Genomic DNA, 23,021 nt, shown 5'->3' on the forward strand with positions numbered 1-23,021 from the left:
TCCCAGCCCTGTTATGGTCTTGTGTAAATCAGAAATCCAAAACTAGCATAAAAACTGCAACAGCCTGAGGGAGCATCTAATAACATCGTGTGGGAAACTGCAGTGTTCCCCTGGCTGAACCCCATGAGGTCCCTTCCAGGCATCAGTCAGCATAAACTGGCAAAAAAGCTGTGTATTGATTTTGATTATTTGCACTACATGCATGATTGTAGAATCTGAAATGAAACACTGGATCCGGTTTCCAGTCTCAACACCCTATTTACTTCTAGCTTCATTTTTGTCGCAGGTTGAAGGCAGGCTGAAAGGGCAACGGAGCTCAAAACAAACCTTCGGGGAGGTTACAATGTACATAAAGCCATCTTGGGAGTAAGGCCGGTTCTTCACTTAGCCGAGAACACAGGAGAGGGTGAGGAATGGGGTTTGTCTGCTGATGTTTAGGGGAAGCAGTAGCAGCGACAAGGGCAGCTGTCGTTCTCGGGGTTCACTTAACCCTCTCCCGCACCCCGCTCCGCAGGCGGGCACAGGCTCAGCGCACGCCCCGGCTCCCATGGCGCTGGGGCACCGCCGGCACGGCCGGGAGCTCTCGCCTCCCGCAGAGGCTCCCCTGGCCCGGGGCAGGCGGCCGCCCCTCCGTCCGGCGGGACACGTCCCCCCGCCGCCGCCGCCCCTCCCGCCGCCGGCTCCCGCATCCCGTGCCGCGCACCCCGCGTGACCAGCGGGGCGGGCACGGGCAGGCACGGGCGGGCGGCGCGTCCCCGCACCGCCCGGGGCCGAACGCCGCTCCCCCGCGGAAGGCAGAGGAAGCCGGGCGCTGCATCCCCGCTCTGTCCCGGCCGCCCGCCCCCGCCGGAGGAGTCGGGGGCGGGGCGGGGCCGGGCCGTCCGCGGCACCTCCCCGCGGGAGCGGGCGGGGCTCCTCTCCTTTGCGCCATGATGAACAAATGACCTCGCGGGGAATGAAATTTAAGTTCCACCGGGGAGAGAGAGTTCTCTGCTTCGAGCCCGACCCCACCAAAGCCAAAGTGCTCTATGATGCCAAGGTGACCGGCCGCGCGCGCCCCTGCCTCCCCCTCCCGCGTCTGCCCGGGCGGGAGGGCGCGGGGCGGGGCCGGCGCGCGGCCCGCCCGCTCCCGTTACGGCTCCTGCTCTCCCGTTACCGCTCCCGCCGGGCGCTGCGCGCGCCCCCGGGCGGGAGGCGGCGCGGGAAGCGGCTGTGGGCCCGGCCGGGCAGGCGGCGGGGGGAGGCGGCTCCACCGGCAGCTGCACTTGTTGCGGGAAGCGGGCGCTGGCCTGGGGAGGGGAGAGCAGCCGGGGAGGCCGCGGGGTGGGGGCCGCCACGGGACAGGGAGACGAAGCGAGGCGGTGCCGTCCCCGCAGGGCCTCTCCTCCCTCCGTCATCGCTCCCTGCGGGCGGCTCAGGTTCCCCCGGTGGGGCTCACCTCTCTCTCAGCGCTCCGGGAGCCCCGGGGGTGGGGGGTGCGCGAAGCAGCTGTTCGCGAGTCTCCGGGCCTTCCCCGCGCTGGGGAGCAGAAGCGATGGGGCCCGCGCTCTCGGGGCCTGGCTGCCGCGGCAGGTAGAGACCGGAGCCGCCGAGCGGCGCTGGAAGCGTCGAACCCGCTTCCCACCTTCCCTTCTCGGCTGAACACCTGCAAAGTAATTCTGAAGTCTTATTACCACCCCTGCAGTTTTGTAGTTTATTTCTCCTCACGCTTTCCCACGCTTACTGCCAGCCCTTTTGCGTTTCAGAAGGGTTTAAGTGGTACCGCTGGTGCAGGAGAGTGTACGGAAATACGACAGTAAGCAGTGCGCGGTGGGCCACAAGTGTTGCAGTAAGAGGTGACTGCCTCAGTTAGGGCCTGACCTTAAGAGTACTGATAGTAATTATAGAGATTTATGTAAATACAGTGTTGTTTTCGGATATCAGTGGTACACAAGATTATTTTTCAATCCTAAATCCTCTGTGTCTGACTTGGAAACAGAGTTCTGGGGGTTTTTTGTTACAGCGAGGAATAAAAAAGGAAGTATTGCAACTGGGTTCTTGATGAAATTAGTACTTTTTGCTGCAGGTTTGCTAGGTAGGCTTTTCTGCGTTTCTCAAACATCTTTGATTAGGAATGTCCTGTCCTGTAGTATTTTGGGCTGCTCTTTTATTTATACACTTATTCCTGTGTTCTGACAACCTGGTAGCTTTAGTTGTTATCCCTATAAACCTGGAACCTGAGTACAAAAGTGTACAGTACCTTTTCTTTTTTATTTTCAAGTACCCTAAACGGCATGACTGTCTGCGAATCCATCAATAGTTCTTAAATTCTGAGCTCCCAAATTAAAACACCACTGTAGCCTAAGTACTGATATATGATCTATTGAAAGCCACTCAAGTGCGGGCAACACATCTTTTTCTTCTGAGGTGCAGGCCCTTTCAGATTGGCCATTGCACATTCGTGAAAGAGGAAGAAAACAAAGGCTCAGATATTCCCAAAGCTTTTTAATGTTTTGTGGCTGAGAGTCTGTTGTGTTCAACAGAACAGCATTTCTGAGGTTTATGTCTGGAGACCTGTGTTGTTTCCTGCTTAGGGGGCTGGAGGAGACAGCATGTGGGAGAAAGCCCAAATTAGTAGCCTGAATCTGTGTATCCATACTGTGCTACTGCAGTGTTTGATGTCTCCCTTTGTCTTGAAAGCATGGGACATTTGAGAATAGGACAAAGATGGTGAGCAGTTTGCAGTGTTAAGAGTACTCAACAGGAAGGCTGGGTTTTCTCGTCATTTAGTGTAATTCTCATCTTCTGCTCATGTCAATATTAACTGGCAAAACAACTAGTCTATTTAATTCCATTTTCTTTCTTTCTTTGTGCATAAACTCTCTCAATATCCAAAAGTTTACTTTCTCTCAAGCTTTTTAATATGTACTGTTTAATATGTTCAATTTCTGTTTCAGATTGTTGATATTGTTGTTGGAAAAGATGAGAAAGGCAGAAAGATTCCAGAATATCTGATCCATTTTAACGGTTGGAACAGAAGGTAAGAAACTGTATGTGCAGTTTCAGTTCTTCCATTTCTTCTATTTTATTCTGCAAACACTGTCTTTGCACAGAATATCAAAGGATTGATGTTTGCAGGAGTATTTTTGGTTTTGTGAATGCCTTTAGTATACTTGCTCATATTGATGCATTGGTCTGTATCCATAAATTTGATAGACATGAGTTTAAACCTTATGGGTTATCTGTCTGTGGCATATACTTATGGCACCTAAGTTCCCAATAATAAAGGTTTATGCTTTGTTAAATCTAGCCCTGGATTATTTGATTATCAAGGCCAGTACATGAGTGCAGTGTCTCAACTGGGATTGATAGTATGTCAGTGCTACAAAGGCTATCGCGGGTTAAGTCAAAGCTTGAGAGATTTTAGGTGGCAACATGAGAGTTGAAGCGATGTGAACAGAGAAGAGTGCAAACCTTGTGATACAGATATTGCTTCTGAATGACATTAAATGAGTCCTTTGTAGATTTAAAGTATATCAATTCATTGGTAATCATGAGTGGCATATATTCGTAGTAATTTTTTATTTTCTTGTGGCCTATCCTTAGCTGGGATAGATGGGCAGCTGAAGATCATGTTCTTCGGGATACAGACGAAAACCGCAGATTACAGCGTAAATTGGCACGGAAGGCTGTGGCTCGCATGTAAGAAATCCTTTTGGCCTCTACGTAAATGAGATTCATTTTCAGATTCAGACAAGTACATCCAGGTGTCTACAACTGAGCTTGGCCTCTGAGCTCATGCTGTAGGTAGTAGATATGTAGATAACAGTGCATTCTAGAGAGCCATTCTGAGCTAGAGACCTGTGTGTTAACACTCTAAAAGACCAATGCTCAGTAACTATGTTATTCTTAACTATTGCTGTGAAATGCCTGTGTATTGGATCTGCATCTTCCCAAAGAAACATACTTGCAAAATAATTTAGGAAAACCTAAAGTATTTTTCAGCTAAAGGCAATAATCTAATATTGGTTGGCCATGGCTTGAGGATCTGATTGAGGACACAAATATGAAGTAATGTACAGACATTAAGGTATCTACTCTCAAATAAGTGTTGTCCAAATGATGTCAACATTAATTAATGAAAATAACTCAAACATATGTTTTCTGTGCATTTGCATGTAATTGAATTAGCTAGGATAAATAAATGAAATAATATTGCCCAAATGTCAGTGAACCATTTTATGTTTTGTAGGAGAAGAAAGGGAAGAAAGAAGAGACGTTGCAGGTTGCCTGGTGTTGACTCTGTGTTAAAAAGCCTTCCTGCTGAGGAAAATGATGAGAGTAGCGAAAACTGTGAGCTTGTTTTCATCCTTTGGTAACTGGTGGGATGCCTTTAACTTCTTCACCTGGGGGAGAAATGCATGATGTCACTTGCCATGAGAGTATCGTGGTCCTATCTGAAATATACAGAGGCAGTCATATGAAGAGTGAGCACTATGTTTCATGCTAAGCATCTGTTAAGTTAGAATATCTGTTTTTTTCGTGTATTCCAGAGGCTTTTCCTTATATCTCTTCCACTCAGCTATTCTAATGAGTGATTTCAGAGGTTAATGCTGTTTTCTTTAGTGTAGTATTAATAGGTGTGAGAAGCCCTCAGTTTTCTTTGTTTGATTTTAGGAAACACAACATTTCCCTGCTAGTGTCTGTGTATTTTTGAGGGCAATAAGATTATTTTTTTCCCTGGTCTGTCTTGTGCAAAGGTCTGTTTCTTGTCAGCTGACTGGCTGATTTCACTTTCAAGCCAGGTCTTTAATTTCCTTCATTTTCCTTTGCAACTAGAAAGCCAGCAGAACATTGGCTGGCACTTAACTGATGTTCTGGGGACTGTCGCTGCTGTAGTGGTTTTGGTTCAAAATATTAATTACTTACTTATTTTCCTTCTGTGAGATAAGAATTAGGAGAAAAAGCAAAGCAGGCACAAACCTTAAACAGTTGCAGTACAATGAAAAGAGTTTTATTACTAATAGAATTAAAAGTAAAGAGAAAATAACAAAACAAAATTAAAGCAAATCCCCCCCCCCCCCCAGCACTTCTCTCCTTTTACCCAGCTCACACAAGGGATAACAGAACATGGGATGTTAGTCAGTGTTCCAGTTCTTGAAAAGTCTCTCTCTTATGCTTAAGGAAAAAAGGGTTTTCCTTCAGTTGCACGTGGTTCCCAAACTGCCACCAATAGCAGACCCGCCCGGAAACAAACAATCTGCTGTGTGTAGAACATCTCTCCCATGAAAAATCTCACAGTTCCTTCACACTACAAAACATGGGCCATCACATGGGGTTATTCATCTTTTTAAGGATAAGTTATTTTGGCCTGCACACAAAGGCTTTTCTTCGCCACAAGTCTCTAACAGCCTCTTACTACTTCTATATAGCCTGGCATAGGCATTCTTCACAATCTTCACAGGCACACGAAGATACTCCATCCCCCCATGTTCTTCAAATGGATTAAAGAGACAAACAGTTTGTGGTATTACAGTTTCTTACCACGGCATGCAAGAAGGTTTCTTTTAAGCTGCGCGCCAGAATCGCGGCACCGCCCTCTTTTCTCCCGTCGCCATTTCCAGCTCCGTCCCACGTGACTCACTTCTCTTTCTCTCTGACTCTGAAGCCGCCATGTTGAAGTGTTCTTGTTCAGGCTTTACGGTGGGGAAAGCCTCGCTCCCTCTGTGCTGCTGGCTGCGTGGTGTCCTCTTCAGTTCAGCACGGAGTGTGCTGGCTGCAGACAGGAGGCTCCGCCGGCTCCCGCTGGCTCCGCCGGCTCCGCATGGAGAGGAGAGGGACCCGCCTGTCCCCAGAAGCCGCGCTGGATGGGTTTAGCTGTGAGCAGTCCATGGCTGGTTTGAGCTGCCTGCGGCTCTGGGACAGTCCCTCTCAGTGACCCAGGGTCCGTGCCGTGGCGCTGGGAAAGGGGGAAAGGGGCAGTGGCCCCGGCCTGGCCCAGCGGGGCCGGGAGGCTCGGAGCCCCCCCACCTTCCAGCAGGCGACCTCCGACAAAAGGGGGAAGTCCCGCCTTTCCGTGCGGTTTAAATATGTAAATTGTGAGAAGCGTAATTGGTCTTAAAGACTGTCCATCAACTCAGGGTCAACCCAATACAGCTGCCCAGATTCATACCTTTTGATTGAATGGTTAATATGTTAATCCCCTGTGCAGAACTAAAATCCACTGAAAATGGGGATGCTCAGGAATGTAGAGAGCTTTTAAAAGTGAGTGTTTTTCAATTAGAGAGGATGCAAGAATACTTCTTTAAACACATCTTACATACTTAAAACATTTGTAGTGTGCTGTAAATAATACATGTTTAATTCAATTAGAATGATTCATTCTCATTAAATATAACAAGCTAGTTGTGTTTTTTTAGTGGGTTGGATTTTGGTTTTTTGGGGTTTTTTTTTGGATTGAGGCCTCAAACTGGTCATAACCTTTGCAATGTAATAACAAATATGTGAAATCTCTTTTATGCAGCTATAAGTAGTTCTTCTTCTGATGACAGTGATGAAGGAACAGATGAAGAAATAAAAAGTGAAGAAAGTGACATAGATGAGAGGACAGAAATGGTATGTTCATGTGTTCCTTAAGTTGAGTGAATTTAAACATCTGTACTTGAAACTCTGAAAAAATTGAAATATAGGCCACAGGTGGTAATTTAGCTGGAATTAAAAGCATAGTTTTCTTACTCCTGGTGTTTACTCTGATTGAGATTTTGAAAATTATACAATATGTCATAGTCTTACGGAACTATATGATATAATTCTAAAAATACACATTTGTTTCTTTTCCTCTCATTCTACACAAAGGGCTTATGTGGAGAAAATGCAGCAGACTAGATTTTCCACTTTCGTGGGTGCTGTAAAAATTTACTTGTCTGTGCAGATTGGACAAACCTAATAGCATCAGGATGTTTGTCTTGTATTTTACTCTGAGACAGGCATGTCAACCCTGGTCTTAAGTTAAAACGTAGAGAGGACTGTTTGCAAGAAAAAATTATTTATTTTTCTGCAGTAAACAGTTGATCTAAAGATGTGTAGAATTTAACTACTACAGTTGGGTGATCTGAAGCAGCAAGACCTCACAAATTTCTGGGTTTTTTTATTTTTTTTTTAGTTAAATACTTAAGAGAATGTTAAATCTAAAAAAGTTTAAAAAAATGAATTTGCAGATGCTTTAAAGAGCAGTATTGTTAAATAGCTTACATTAAGGCTATTATCCACTTGTATCTTTACTACTGAAGTTCTTTTTTGAAACCAATATATTGTTTTCTTTCACTGGTCTGTTGTAGAAAGAAGAACAAGACGCTCATACAAAAAGGGACATGGAAGAAAGAGCAATAAGCATAGAAATTCCTGAAGTCTTGAAAAAGAAACTTGAGGAAGACTGCTACTATATTAATAGAAGAAAAAGGGTATGAAATATAAGCTGGGAATGTAATGTGCATGGGGGTGTGAGAAGGATGTCAAAAGTAGTTTTTGCGTATACAGCTCCTGGGGGTTTTTAACTTACATTTTTAGCTTCATGTTGAGCTCAGGGTAAGGAAGAATACAAAGAGTGTAGGGAGTAGACTTCTCTACAGCTAAAACAGTCACTTGTCATATTTAACAGTGTAGTGTCTCTGTACCTCATTGTGCTGTAGAATTCAGATTGCTTTTTAACTCTGGAAATGCAGCAGACTTGTTGATCTGACCATGTTTCTTGTTTCTCCTAATGTTGACAAAAGATGCAGTTTAAGGGTTGAAATTACACAGTCCTGAATTTGCTTTATGCACTAGACATTTACTAAATTAGTTGGTACATTACAAGCTCCTTTTCTAACTTGGTATACTTACTTATTGTTTTTGTAAGACATTAATTTGTTGTTTCTTTTTCAGCTAGTGAAGCTTCCTTGCCAAACAAATATAATAACCATCTTGGAGTCATATGTAAAACACTTTGCAATTAATGCTGCTTTTTCAGCCAATGAAAGATCTCGGCACCATCAGATGACTCCACATGCTAATATGAATCTTCATTATGTGCCACCAGAGAAGAAGTAAGTTATCTTAAGTCCACTGCTGTTGTCACAAGAAGAATGACCTTGCATTCTGTGTTCTGTTTTATGGCTGTTCACTTCTGTGAGCTTATACCATGATGTATATCTATTTACAGGGCTTAAAGTATTTGACAGGTACCTATAGTAATATAATATAATTATAAAAAGTAATTATAAAAAGTATAATTTGTTTATCAGTGAGAGAGTCCCTATGCTCTGAGAAGTCATTATGCAAAAGTGTCAATATCCTGTTTTATCATGTGAATTGTTGTAAATATCGTGATCCATTTGGAAGAACGTGTTGCTGTTGTCAATGTGAAGAATTTCACATCTGATACAAGAATACCCTGCTTAGATAAACTTGAACAGGTTCAAGTTTTGAAAAGGTTAAAAATTTAATACAAACGCTTACAAAGAATTCCAAGTGCAAGTTGTTTGTTTATTTTAAATGGACATATGATCTTAAATCCTAGAGTCAGTAGGGAAACTGTGGTAACACCAATCCTATTTCGTTCAAATTGATGGTGTCTTAGTTTCTGTTTTCTCACTCATGCTGTATGTTCTTCTACCAAGTTACAAATGCATTAACCATGCATGTTTGCAGTATTGTGGTTTTTGATTGCTTTGGGTTTTTTTTCCTCTTATGTTAAAGATTTTTCATATTAGATGAGGCTGCTTCTTCATCTAAGTACAGTGGAATGAACTCTTGTTATTTTATCAGAGAGAAATCCTGACTTGCATTAGTGTTCTATTTCAATGGTGTGTAATTATGCTATTCCTTGCAATATTTTAGCCTATGTGAGTATCTTGGTTTATGTTGATGTCATTCATTCTTTGACAGATTGACACTTTTCCTTCTTTGTAGTATAATCTCCCAAACAAAAAGTTAGATGAAATATCAGAAATGTGAACAGAAGGTTTTATACACATTAAGATTTTTACAGGTTTATGTTTAAGTAACTTCCTCAATAAAAGCAGTGCTTTAGTAAAAAAAATGGGTATAGTTTCAGTGATCCATTAAGTAGGAGAGATTTCAGCTTACATCTTTACTGTATTTTCCTTACTGCTCTAACACTAAAGGTTATTGACCTTCTTGGATTCTTTAGAATTTGTGCACGTGATAGTCCCCGACCAAATTCCTATGTAGTAGTTTTAGTAGGTGGTATGAAATATAGGAAGTTTGGAATTTCTAACATGGATCATTTTGGTGGAACCAAATTCTGTTACCATACACATAGTGCACTTGAAACATGAGAGGGGAGTACCTTCACAAAGGTGAGAGGTGTTGCAGGTGGGCTGCACTGTGTGTTCTTGGTTCTGCTTCTAATAGCTTGTGTACTCACCACCTAATGTTATAAGTCTTTTACAGAGACCTAAAACTGAAATTCCTGGTAGCCTCCAAATGTAGTGCTCTGATTACCAGAGCAGACCATTGCTCTCCAATGCAAATGTGTCTGGTTTTGTTGATTCACTGGATATCTCTTGAGCACAGCCTTAACGGCATCTTAGCACCTGTAGGTCAAATTCTGCTTATGCCTTGTAGACAGAGATTCAGTCTGTTGAGTACTTACTTTTTCTGGCAGGTGCCTCTTTTTTCAGCATAGCGAAGTTGGAAAACCAAAATAGTATTTACATGAAAAACATCCGACTAATTTTATTTACTCTACAGCAGTAGAGTAGTTAGTAGAGTAGTAGTAGTTAGTGAATAGTAACACAACAGAACTGTTGTGTGGTTTTGTTTGAGGTTATGAAGCAGACATTTAAAAAAATTCATATTTCTGAAGTTAACAAGAGCAATCATCATCTTTTTAAGTGTGTTTTTAATCACTTATCATTACTTAGTAATTGAATCAGCATATTGTAGTTATGATGTTAATGGACTGTATTAAAGGACGATTTTGTACAATTATGCAGAAAAATTTTTGCCATGCAACTTTGAAATTCATAATTTTTTTTCCCCTCTAGTGTCGAGCTATGTAAAGAGATGGTGGATGGGCTGAGAATAACCTTTGACTTCACACTTCCCTTAATTTTGCTCTATCCTTATGAACAAGCTCAGTTTAAGAAGGTGACTTCATCAAAATTCTTTCTTCCTATCAAAGAAAATTCAACAAATACTAACAGGTAGGTTAGATATAGCAAGTTTAATAGTGCTTGTCTTAAAATGTAGGCGAATGTGGTATTTGTGGTTTTTAACTTTAATTTGAAGATAAGTACACTTCTGGAAAACAATATTTAATAGAAGCCCTCATCACTTTAATAGTTATTGGGAGGAGACTGTCTTACCTGAATAAGTGTTCAAGAAGATCTGTGAAGCTAGAAGAATTTCTTTTGTGGGTAGAGCCCTGATCTCTTCAATTCTGTAAAGCTGCCTTAATTTCCTAGAAATCAGGAGGAACTTTCCCCAAGCCCTCCTCTGTTGAATCCACCCACGCCTCAGTCGACTGACAGCCAGCCCACCACAGGGGAGCCAGCCACGCCGAAAAGGCGAAAAGCTGAACCCGAAATCCTGCAGTCGCTCAGGCGTTCGACGCGCCACAGCTCCAATTGTGACAGGTTATCAGAGAGCAGCGCGTCCCCACAACCTAAACGGCGGCACCTCGAGACCCCAGCCTCTATGCCAAAGCTCTTCCTGCACCTGGAAAAAAGTAGGTTCTTCTCTTTGCATTGTTGGTCCAAACAAAGTATAGAGTTCTGTTCTTTTTTTAATGCTGTGTGGACTGTGAACTGAATGATCAAAGTGGGAATTCATTACTTTTTGTATCAGTTCTTTAACTCTGAGGCCTTATTACCAGAGAAATATAAAGCAATATTCTCAGTACTTTGGTGTATTTTTCCACAGAATTCAATGAGCTGCTTTTCTGAGTGTCTCTTTTAGGATAGCTTTTATTGAATTTCAGTGTTTAAGACTTAAAGCATTTTAGCAGCAGGCCTTTAGAAGCATTTAATGGCTTATTGTTCCAAGTAGTAGTTTACAAGTAGTAAAATTTTTCTTTTGTTTTGTGTTTCCTTTCATTTTGAAGAAACCCCTGTCCATAGCGGGTCGTCTTCACCTATAACTTTGACTCCTAGCAAAGAAGGGAGCACGGTGTTTACTGGCTTTGAAGGTAGAAGAAACAACGAATTGAATGAGGTAACAGATTTTGATGTTACTGTCCTAGATTCAATGATTAAAGGTTTTGTGGACCTCCGAGTAGGGCTATGTAAGAACAGATTTTGTTGGTATTACTTAGTTCATCTTTGAATTTGAAGTTCTGTACAGACTAAATTATTTATGATGTTATAAAGTTTTCATAACCAATACTTTTATGTCTAGGTTTTGTCCTGGAAATTGATGCCAGAGAATTATCCACCAAGTGATCAACCACCGCCTCCTTCATATATCTATGGATCTCAACATTTGCTGAGGATGTTTGGTAAACTGATGGCAAAATTCTCTGCTCAAAGTTCCTTTTTTTTTTTTCCCCAGTGCTGATATTGGTGTGATTTTTCTGTTTGCTTTTTTACATTTAGTTTTATTCTTGGAGGAATGTACATTTTAATCTACTTGGAACTTTTAGGCTATTCATAGATTTTGTTATCTTTTACTGACTCTGTAAGCCTTCATTTAAGGAAAGCAAAGCAGCATTACTTCCAGTACACTATCAAACATCATTAAACCCAGCAGCATTCACTTTCTCAGCATGTTTCTCTTTAGTAAGGCTTTGAAAGATCAAAACTAGCTTGCAAGAAAAAGTGGGGTCTGTGGGGAAAAGAAATTTTTGTATTCTTTTTTGTATAGTGGATAAAAGTAATTAGAAGTTGCATTTACAAGAACAGGTATAAACGTTATTTATTTTATTCACAGTAAAGCTACCAGAAATACTGGGGAAGATGTGCTTTCCTGACAAAAACCTAAAGGCTTTAGTAAAACACTTCGAGATGTTTCTGAGGTAATGTGACACAATGTACCACAGCAGTGTTTCTATTGTTACATAGATGTAAATGTCCTGGAAGGACAAAGGGGGTTTAAAATAAGATGTGCATTTTCCATAACTACAAGATTATGATAAAATTAGTATACAATTTTAACAATAGCAATTTGAGTAAAGATGAACATAAGATTTTCTATTCTTTAATTCAAATTGAAGGGAATCTGAGTTTCCTACTTCAAATTTTGATAAATACAGTGATACAGAACTGAAGTGTGAAAGTTTGTTGCTGTGTATAGAATGACAAGTCTGACTTGGTTAAGTAGCATGTTTTATATTAGCAGGGGGAGAAACTTGTGCTTTAAGACGTGTTTTTAATTATGGTGGTTTCTTAAAAGAAATAAATGTCTGTCTTAACTGAACTTTGAACAGAGAGGTTTCTCTGTGATGCAGAGCAGTGGTTTGTAGAGATACACAACTCTCTCTGACCACACTAGCTCCACCACCGGAGTCAGTAAGGTCATACTTGCACTGTGATCAGATTGGGTTATCAGGTACTGTAATTAGTATTTCTGCATGACATTGAGGATGTAGTTAGAAATCTAGTGTGGCACTGTGTTGTGCAGCATAAGTACACTGGAAAATAAAATTGCCAAGGAAAACTTTCAGGAGAAAGTGTTGTAGATGGTAATGGAACAGATACAGAAACTGTTATTTAAATTTGGTCAGTGACTTAAGTAGCCACTTACAGAAAGGTTACACCAGCATAAATAAAATTTGTATTAGAGATCAGGGAGATGAAAGCTTTAAAATGCTTTTACTTTAATTGCTTATTAAAAATAGAAGATGTTTCCAATGTCAAAGTTTCTACAATACACAGTTTTGTTCTGGAAGCAGTTAGTTGTCAAGTTTTACTGATTCCATTTTGCTTATCTTTTGTCAGATCCTTGTTGGCATTCGAAATACCTTTAAATTAAAACAGGACAGAATTAAAGCTCTTTGTTGGAAACCTGGTTTTGCTTGAAGTGAATATTTCGTAGGGAGCTTAACTCACTGTGGATCAGATCAGTTTTTATCAGACCTTTGCCTGTTCAGATTCTTCTGTGTTGATCAGAGTATATCTCTGTTCTTTAACATATTTAATACAGTGTTTTCATACCCATTTTGTGGATAAGCTTTGGTGGAGTAGAACAGAAGAAAAGAGAAACATGTCCCTTACACCCCATACCATAAAGGTTACTTATTGGGAAAGGGTTGCTTAAGGGAACTGAAATTTCTAGTGATAGCATCTCTGTGTGTTTCACTTTTCCATCTGAGCATCTCATTGAAATGTGTAGTCATCTGTAAACAGAAATAAAAATAAATTATGTTTCCATGTCAGCATTTTTAGTGGAGATAGAGCTGTGCTTTTGAAGCAAATCTCTCAGTAGTTCCCACTTTCCATACTTTGTGTTGTGGTGGAGAGTCCTCTGAGTACACAACCTGCATTCCTTTTAGAAAACACTTAGCCAGAAGTGTGCTTCAGTCCTTGAGGCCAGGCTACAACTAAAGCAAAATGAGCCCCTTAAGGCAAGCATGATGTGGATATCACATATCTTACAATAAAATATTTGAAGGCTGTGTTTTTTCAAGTGCTTTGTTTTTTGACAGTGTGAAGAAAGCTTCTAAGTTACGGTTACTGCTGTAGGAAGCATTTGGTCTTAGGTGGCTTTGTCATAAATATTTTTCTTAGTCTAGTTTCCTTATCTGCTATGCTATTGGGCATTCACATAGGTAACAGAAATCACTGCAATATCTAATTTTTTTTTTCTCAACACATATTCACATGGTGCTTTGAAAAGTCTTTCATTTGGGTATTTATTTCTTTGTGTCACGTGTCATTGAAAGTGGTCAAACAATTACATTTTTTAGACAGTTGTTCATGTTTGATTACAGAACAGAAATAGTTTTGCATTATCTGTTTGTAATCACAAGAAAACTTGAGTTTTAGGTGACATCTTTTACTGATGCCTGGAAAATAGAATAGATCTTCCCAGCAGTGTTAGAGTGAATATAAAAGCAAACCTTTACTTGAAAGCTTTCAGGTACACAGTATGGCGAAAATCGCATGTGGTATAGTAATTCTACAATTTTTATAAGGTTAGTCAATTAGTATACTTACCATATATTGTGCAATTAAAAGGTGAGTTGGTTAGGTAATAATTCCCTGGGGTGCTGCCCCACTGAAAGCAGTCCAGAAGTTTCTTTTGCCCCACTTTTGTTATGTCTGGTCCAGACTCTGGTTGGAAAATAGAATGTCCTTGTAGTTAGTTCTCTTCTTGGGTTAAGACTAAACAATATTTAGGAATGTGTTTATAAGGTTAGCTTATTGTTTCTAAATGTAGGGAAGAAAGATAGGAAAAATACTAGAAACTACAGCCATGCTTTAGCAATCTACAAAACTACAAATATAAAAAAATACAAAAAAGCTAAAGATCTTAGGCATCAATACTAGTTCTTCAATTCTCACATTCTGTCTTTTACTTTTTGGGAAAGGATTAATGGATGTTTATTATAAATATTTTATGTCAGTTCTGTTCTGGCTTAACTTTTGAACAGTAAGAACTTCCCTACAAGGTCTGTATGCATTAGGTAATAGCAGCCAGTTTACTTACGACTGCTTAAGTTTTTTTTTTTTTAGTGAATTGCTCTTCAGTGAGAAGCTGAAGTACTCTCCTTTATTTCTCTAATAGCAGACGAAGGACTGATGTGTCTGCTTGCATTAATAAACTGCTTCTAAATCCTTTTTGAAGTCTAGATAGAGTAGTCCAAGTATAAGTAATTAATGTATTCTTAAATAAAACTGTCATGCAGTACACAACTGATTTAGTTCTTGCATAGATACTGGTTTAATTTTGAATTATGATTTTGTGGCTAAAATTTACAGCTTGCCATTTGTACTATTAGTCTCCTGTGGGCTGGGAAACTGAGACTTAGATAATGTAATACTTTTTTGGAAGCTTGTTGTCTTGAGTTTACTTGGGACACGATAGATGCATTAAATTAGCTTTGAGATACTACATGGATAATATTTTCCAGTCATGCCCTCAGACTGCTTCTAGACAAGATTTTTCTCAATTTTCCAGACAATGTATGTTTTTAAGGAATGTATGAAATGCATCTTTTTGACTTTCTTGTTAAGTAGAAACTCTGCCCTCTGTGCTTATTCCAGCTTTCTACAAGTGTGCAAAATGAAAATTTATTCATGGAGAACATGAAAGTTGATTTCTCAATTATATAATTTACAGAAATCAGTTTCTCAAATTAAGTACAAAACTCTGAGTCTTAAATTATTTAGCTCTGAAATAATTCATAGTGCTTGCAGTCTGAAATAGACCTCGTGAAAAACTCACCAGTTGGTTTCACTGACTTTCACTTAGTTTGCATTTACTCTTCAGGACCAAGCAGTGGAAGCTGATGCTCTAACTGGTGCTTACTAACTGGTAATCGGACTAGTGAAAGACCCCTGATTAAATCCTCTTGCCTGTTAATAGCTTCTGAGTAAGAGGAAGTATTATCTTTAAACTAATTCCATTATTTCAGCCACTTTTTAAATAAAATGGTGCATATGCTCTATTTTACAATTTCCTGGCATTGTAAGGTGCCTAACATGCCTCCAAAGGTTGCCTCAGTGATGAGAAATGATTGGCAGGAAGGCGCCTGTTTCTGTTTTGCTGTTTCCATTGATTTGCACACAGCAAATCCTTGGCTTGGAAAACTGTTTTGGAAACAGAGGTCTCCTCTCAGGTCTGTTAACCAATAGGAGCTACTTAAAAGTTAGGAGAAAACAGCATGTCTCTTCTTACAAGAGCAGGACCCATCTTCATTGAGGTAATTTCAGAGAATGTCATTTTCATTTTAGGAAAAAAGGCAAAATGAAGTGGTACAGAAAGGCGTAGACATAGATATTTTGACTTCCATGAAATATAATGAATAAGTGATGAAATATTTCTAAAATATTGCTTCTAAAATTTCTAGTAAGGTTTTTTTTTCAGATGAGGCCAATATGTATTATTTCAGATTATGAAGAACTAATGGTCAAATATTTTAGTTTTGTTAAAAACCCACAGGTATTTCAAACTCAGTATTTCCTTAAGCTTAGATCTCTTTTTTTTTTTTTTTTTTTCCCCCTGATGCTCTAAAATCTGCTTGTATCTGTTATGCCTCTCTGTTCCATGGGTAGAAAAATATTTTGAAACTGTTTCGAGTTTTCCTGAGCAGGAAGCCAAATCAGAATGTGACCAAATTAGAGGACTGTGATAATAAAATCTATATACAATGATGACAAGTTGTTTCAAGTAACCTTAAGAAATAGATTTCTGGTTTTGACAGCACATTTTATGTGTAGTAATTTTATTATATAGAACTGCAGTGGTGAATTACGACCACTAGTCTGTGCTAATGTACAATTCATGAGAGGTTATTTGTGTCTGAGAATGAAAAAATTAGGCATTGCACATGGTGAATGGAATAGAAGACATCTTTAGTTAGGCAGAGTTGCTTTGTGATAGAGTTCCTGTTCATTGTGAGTCATTGTGACTTCAGTTGCAAAAGGCCAAGTAATTAAAAATCACTTTCTGAAAGATGAAAAAGAATGCAGTTGTGCCAGTGTTTCTTATGTTGTATTATTAATTGCTTAATATTGTTGAATTATATTGGGGGTTTTTCTCTCAATTTTTTGGATTAACCAGTTACTCGGTTATGACATACTAGAAAACTTCATGGAATTGGAACTTAAATGTGAGGAAATTAAGTTTCTGAATATAAATGGAGATGTGGGTTTAGAGTGCACAAACATGTAAAGGAACATTTTTTTTCCGAGTTTTGAAACCCTTTGAACTGAAGGAATTCTGTTTGCACAGTGCCTTGTTTTAGGGCATTACTACCATTTATTTGGGATTGCTGTAGTCCTTGAATGGGTAGAAAGGTAATTGCCATTTTGGGCCCTCTCAAATTTTTGGCACCTTTATGTAGAATGCTTCTTAGTGAGTACCTGATGTTGTGCAGGTTCTTGCTTTCAGGGGGCTTTGCTGTCTACTTGGTCTGCAGAACGTGCTCACTGGTGCTTATTGTTCTTGACTAATGTTTTGTTGCATTGCCAAAAACTGTTCTGAAACTCACCATGTGAATTGCTTCTCTTCCTTCTGCTTTCCAAATCGTCAGGTATCTGGGAATTTGAATGAGCATATTGCTAGTCAATAGCTGAGGTTTGGATCATGTATCTAAATTGAGAGGTTGCCCAAAATACTTTAAATGTGTTATGGTAGCTTTTTTAGAACGCAGCTCTAGGGGCCTGTGCTGGCCTGGCCATGAGTGGATCTTCATCCTCAAGACAAACCAAGGACTCCTGTATTGAGCTCTTGTAGGACTGTTTTCCTGAAAGGTCTTTGGGAAAATTTAATTTTCACTCACTCAATCTGATTCTTGGAAATGTTATGATGGCAGCTTAACATCTTCAGAGTTCTCTACACTGTGCTGTAAAAGGCCAAGGAATATGATCTCAGTTTCTATCTATCAAAGAGTGACAAGAGTCCAGTCAGCAAAACAGGCCAGTTTACTCCTTTAACGTGGTTCTTGACACATTTGGTATTAGAATAAACATCTGAAACTTCAATTCACTTCTTTTGTTGATTTCAATGGGGTTATAATGGGCTTGTCATCTTTTGCCCTGAACAGCTTTCTGGATGGAGACAGGCCTATAAATTGGGGAGGGGTGAGGGTCAGGTGGTGGCATATGCTTTTTCTGTGAAACTAAAACCTTTTCGTTTTCAAATCCTGCATTTGAGTAGTAGTGTCAGAGATGAGGTAATTTCTTAATCTGCAGATGACATTTCTTTTGATGAGGTGACCACAGAGTTAGGACCCATAATGGTCTTCTAGCAAATTTGGATAGGTCATTACAATTGCCTTTCAAACAGCATCTAGATCTGGCCACTGAATTCACCAAAGAATCTGCTTATCTTTTAAAACTCCGTAGCAGAAGTGTGTAAAATATCACCTTCCTGGAAACTTTTCATTTGGACTCAGTCTTCTTTATACCTTAATGGCTGAGGATGTCTTTCCAAATACTAAGGTTTTCCTTTTTTTGTCATTTTCACACTTTCTGGGGTGTCCCTGAGCTTATTCATGTGATGGTAGCTGATGTTTAAAGGAATTTTTTTTTCTTCATTCAGAGATTTCTGGTAATAAGTTGTGTTGGTGGTGTCAGGCCCACCAGAGGATGCTCGTAAAACTCATACTAATTCAGTGGCTCGTGTTGAGATATGTTCCTGACATGTGTCAAATGACCTTCTAATGTGGATAGTGGTAATTCAGTGCCTCTTCTTTGTAGATCTGCCTGTATAAGTCAGTCAGATGTTAGGATATTTGTGAGGCTACTGCTTGCTTAAATACACCCACGCTTGAAGATCAGAACATAGCTTGAAGAATTCCTAAGTTGCCCACGTCTTTTTCCCTTGTCTCCATGTCCTCTAGTCCCTTCTGAAGTGTTACCCTTCTAGGAACCTGTGGTAGGGAGGGAAATAGCTTCACTATAGCATGTTATCTCTGTGTTCTAAGCATGAGTGTAAAGCATGAGTTTTGTTTTTGAGGACGTTCATGATGAAAAATGCATGCAGTCTCACATCAGTGTGGACTCTGCATCCCAGCACTTGGTTACTCATAAGCAGTCTCAACTGTGTAGATGTATGCATATGAGCTCCATAAAAATGAAAAAGGCAATAATGCAACAGGTGACTGAATTGATCAGATTTGTAAGTTGAAACTAATGAAACAATTTCTGAATAGCTCAGTAGCAATGTGCTTTCTGATCTATTGCTGAACATTGGCTCTGTCTGCTAAGTACAGCTCCCTCTGTCTTTAAATCTTGGCTTCTGACTTGCAGGTAACATTGTAATTGGTCTTGGTGGTGTTTCAGCTTGTCCAAGAGCAAAGCAATAGTGATACCCAGTAGGCAAAAGTCTTAGGAGACTCCTAATACTTCTGTGCCAGCGTTCTGCACTGTGATGTTGTTTGAATAGAAAGCAGCTTCAGAAGGGCCCCCACTCTTTGTATACAGATACAGAAGGGATTGGGACAGAAGCTGACTGCGTTCTTCCAGCAGTTTTCTTCTCTGCATAAAATAATTTGTGTTTGCTAGCTCTGGCATATTTTGCTTTTCACAACTGTTACATGAAGAACAGGGAGATGTATATTTGTCTATTTGACTGTGTGCATTCTGCCTTTTTTTGAGCTGTAGCTGTGGCACAGCATCTCAGCTAAAATTTCTCATCTCTACCAGCTGTCACTTTAGCATGCACCAAACTGGCATGTATGACGGATGATTTAAGCAAAAGTCAGGAAATTTTAAGAGAAAGTGAGCCTGTTTCCCATTACTTGCCGTTAAAATTCTTGGAAGTGTCAGCTACCCAATGCCCTCGGAAGGTTCTTTTAAAACATGCTCCCTTGTATGATCTATCTCTTAGTACTGTCTTTTACTGAATATTATCCAAAGGCACTAAGATTTTCATCAGCCCCTGTAATTTTTTGTCTTGGAGTCATTAATGTGTGTTAATGAAGAATTATTAATTAAAAACCACTTGTGGCTCATCTTAATCTTGTGCAATCTAAGCGTGTTCAAAGTTAAGGTCAAGTCTGTTAAGTTTCAGGCATTTCCACACTTCCTTCATACCAGCTCCTCATCCTAGAAGGTGATTTGTAGCTAACTAAAGTCAGAGGTCATAGCAGTTGATGACTCAGGTATTTTATTCACTTCTAAATTGCTATAATTTCAGTACTCTATTTTAGTGGTTTGAAACATTTTACATCCAAAACCATTTAGGTCCCTCTATATACTGTTAATTACAGAGCTGCTATGAAATAAGTTGACAATGTGCCTTCTAAATTAACAGTGTCACCATGAAGGATTGATTTCTTCTAAAAAAGTTTGTATCTCTCACTGCTTTTTCTAGAATTAGTAGGATGTAACTAGTTATTCCTCCAGTTTAGCACTTGTTTGATGCCTGTGTTGAAGTGCAAGGATTGGGGGTGTGTGGGAAAAATCAACCCGTTTTCATTTATCTGCAGTTTTGTATTGTCACCATTTTCTATGAGCTCTGAGCAATTAATATATTCTTTACTAAATTTAAAGTGCTTTATTTAGGGGATCTTGCCAGTATTCTTTGGCTCTGTTTAGATCAAAGGACATGCCTAGTTCAGGCAGTGCAGCAGTGAGTGAGGTTGGAGAAGCACTGTAGTTTTTATGGCATTCACCTGAGCATTTTGTAGTTTGGACTTTCTATGTCCAAAGTATTGGCTATACAAAACTGATATTTTCAGCTTCCAGTAGTGAAGTCATCACCCCAGCCACTGTTTTTTGAGAGAACCCAGATTCTGTAAATGATACTGTTTTCTGTTGCTTCCTACTCTTAAATAGAGACCCTGTAGGTAGCATTTTGCCATGTTTATTGACGCTGATCCTTAATATCCAGGTATTTTTGAAGGCCTTTGTTTTTTTCTGAAGTACAGCTTGATTGTAATCTTGAGTTTAATAACCATTTTGCCCTTTTGCCACATTTATATACTCAGTGTCTTTGATTATAAAGGAAGGAGCAGAGAGAGCTTATAGTCATTTCAGCTGTTTGTTACTGGTGTTCTTAGCAGCACTATTTGTTTTCATTTTCAGTCCTAAACCAAAGAAGCAGTTGTGTGTTAGCAGAGCAGGAAGACGTCATAAAATATTGATTGCTTGGCTGATTGAATAATGTTTGAAGGCAATCTTGCAGAAATAGGAAATTAAGGAACTGAATTTGCAAAGGTTGTGTTTTGTCATTGAGAGCCGTATTTAAATCAGGTACTCCTGTAAGGTGGAGACCCTAAATGCACAGGCACATGAAACATTTGGAAAATCATAGCTTTACTTGCTTTAAAAGATAGAGTTTGACTTAATGGCTCCTGGCCATTTGTATAAGATACTGAAACAGTGATAGCTGAAAATACTGGTTTGGACATAAATGGCGATAGTGTGTTGAGCAGGTAACTTACAGAAGTTGCCTTACATGCTAGTTCTTTGAATTCTTTTTCTGAGTATAGCTTCAACTTTTGGAATTTTTTTGTTGTTATTGTTGGTTTTGGGTGTTGTTGTTATTGAGCTTGAGGAATTTTTTTTAATGCTTGTTGGATTTCAGAATGGTAGGGGAAGGCTGTTTCTCACTATTTAGAACTTGTAAAAAATAGGTCAAGTCCTTTGTATCTCAAATTTCAAAGAGTAATAATTCTTAATTCCCAGGCTGTGTTTTTGCTGAGCTCAAAAATCAATTTGAAAATAGCTTTTCTCTTAAATGTTTCATATTCTGTTCTTTTTTTTTGGTGTGATTTCTTCTCAGGTTTCTAGCAGAATACCATGATGATTTCTTCCCAGAATCTGCTTATGTAGCTGCATGTGAAGCCTACTACAGTACTAAAAATCCTCGGGCAATCTACTGAAGCTATTAATAAAGATTAATCCTACTATACATAGCCCATGACAATGGTATTCTGCTACATGGCTACAAGCTGAAAAAGGAATTAAAACAACTTCTGGAGTTGAAGACATTGGAGAACATCTTTGTGATTGTTGGATTACTCAGGAATGGAGAACTACTTTTCCGAGATGTGTATAGACACTGGTGTGAGTCACTTAGAGGATTGGATATAAATCTGACTCCAGATGAATGAAGAAGCCTTGTTCTGACTTTTACTGCACAGGACTGCACAGGCATAATAAAAAGCAAAGGAGGCAAAAGCAGATGCATTGGCAACAGGACATTTTCATGAAGATAAATCACCATGCTGTGTTTCATTGTAGCTCAGCCTCTAAAGCCTGAGGACTAAGACTTGACTAAACAGTTACATGAAGAGAATGTGTAACTGGTATCTTATGGATTGTTTTCCTCACAAATTACATTTCATTTGTGGAACTGTCATGATAGAAAGGATTGCTTAATGTAAAGGTGGCTTTGCTATTTGGCTAGCATGACATCTGCCTCAAAAATGACTTTGTTGCTTGAATGAAAGATGTGTTGCTGACTTTGCATTTTGCAAAGGTGTATAAAGCCTTTCCATGGTAAAGCTGACAGGGTTCCAAGCAGACCATACACTGCCAGGGATTCTGCATTTACCTGGCAATAAATGATTTCCAGAACCATTATGAAAGAACTGATTTTCTACAAATAAATGGGAAAGTCAGTGAAGCCATCGCAGTTTAATTGGCAGACTTCTTTTCCTAATAAAGTTCACGGTGGCTGCTGTGTGGATGTGTGATTTTGACTGTCTAAAGCATCTTGTTTGTGCTTAATTAGTATTTTTGAGGGTGCTAAGTGTGTGTATAATGAGGGGGGAGCACTGACAACATATGGAGAGGAGCCCTTTCTATATCACTGGGTGTTCTTCTGCAGACTTGAAGGATGTCTCTTTAGACTGTTTTAGACACTTTGGCTCTGGAAATAGCAACTCAGTGAGAACTGAGTTCCTAGAAATCTGACAACACATTCAGTAGAAATTAATTGAAACATAATTCTTGTCATTGCAACGGCATGCAGGACTTAGAACAGTGGCCTTCAAAATCCTTGGCTATATCAAGATAGACACAGATTTTCAAAGCACTGAAGGAAGACAGGACTCTGGCTTACAGACTACTGTATTAATCACTCTGTAATCTTTCTTGGTTCAGAAAACTTCTACCTGTAATGCAGAAGTCAGGTTTCCCCACAGATTTGCAGAAACTAGTAATTTGGAGGAATCATCTTTCAAACATAAATGGCAAGCTTATTAGTCTAAGGGGCCAAAAGAAATGTGAAATCTGCTGTTGACATTCGTTGTCACTTTTCAGAGTGCAGTGGTGTGCTCAAGCTTTAGAACTCAAAAGATAAGGATTACCTGGGTTTTAGTAATTTAGGTTCTCCTTTTTAGAAAAACTGTTGAACTCGGTGGTTGTTAAGCCAGTGTTTGGCATGTATGCATGCAGATTTGGTGATTGTTAATTCTGAAGACT

At 39.6% G+C, this 23,021-nt stretch overlaps 1 protein-coding gene across 1 annotated transcript; it reads left to right on the forward strand.

Moving 5' to 3' along the window:
- Positions 1-875: 875 nt before the first annotated feature.
- Positions 876-22,291, forward strand: MSL3 (MSL complex subunit 3). The gene is made up of 13 exons (XM_048329220.1): positions 876-1,039; positions 2,937-3,019; positions 3,586-3,681; positions 4,232-4,332; positions 6,503-6,594; positions 7,317-7,439; positions 7,903-8,063; positions 10,029-10,187; positions 10,449-10,711; positions 11,087-11,196; positions 11,380-11,479; positions 11,911-11,995; positions 21,376-22,291. The coding sequence occupies exons 1-13, from the start codon at positions 941-943 to the stop codon at positions 21,473-21,475; spliced, it is 1,572 nt and encodes a 523-aa protein (XP_048185177.1). The 5' UTR covers positions 876-940; the 3' UTR covers positions 21,476-22,291.
- Positions 22,292-23,021: the final 730 nt, after the last annotated feature.

Source organism: Corvus hawaiiensis, chromosome 2, assembly GCF_020740725.1.
Source record: "Corvus hawaiiensis isolate bCorHaw1 chromosome 2, bCorHaw1.pri.cur, whole genome shotgun sequence".
Lineage (NCBI taxonomy): Eukaryota > Metazoa > Chordata > Aves > Passeriformes > Corvidae > Corvus > Corvus hawaiiensis.

What these genes read in the sequence shown, in the direction of transcription:
- MSL3 (XM_048329220.1), top strand. Translation starts at nt 941, where the DNA reads ATGACCTCGCGGGGAATGAAATTTAAGTTCCACCGGGGAGAGAGAGTT. An exon ending in CGGAAGGCTGTGGCTCGCAT is followed by an intron (nt 3,682 to 4,231) that starts GTAAGAAATCCT and finishes TATGTTTTGTAG; the next exon opens with GAGAAGAAAGGGAAGAAAGA. An exon ending in GAAACAACGAATTGAATGAG is followed by an intron (nt 11,197 to 11,379) that starts GTAACAGATTTT and finishes TTTTATGTCTAG; the next exon opens with GTTTTGTCCTGGAAATTGAT.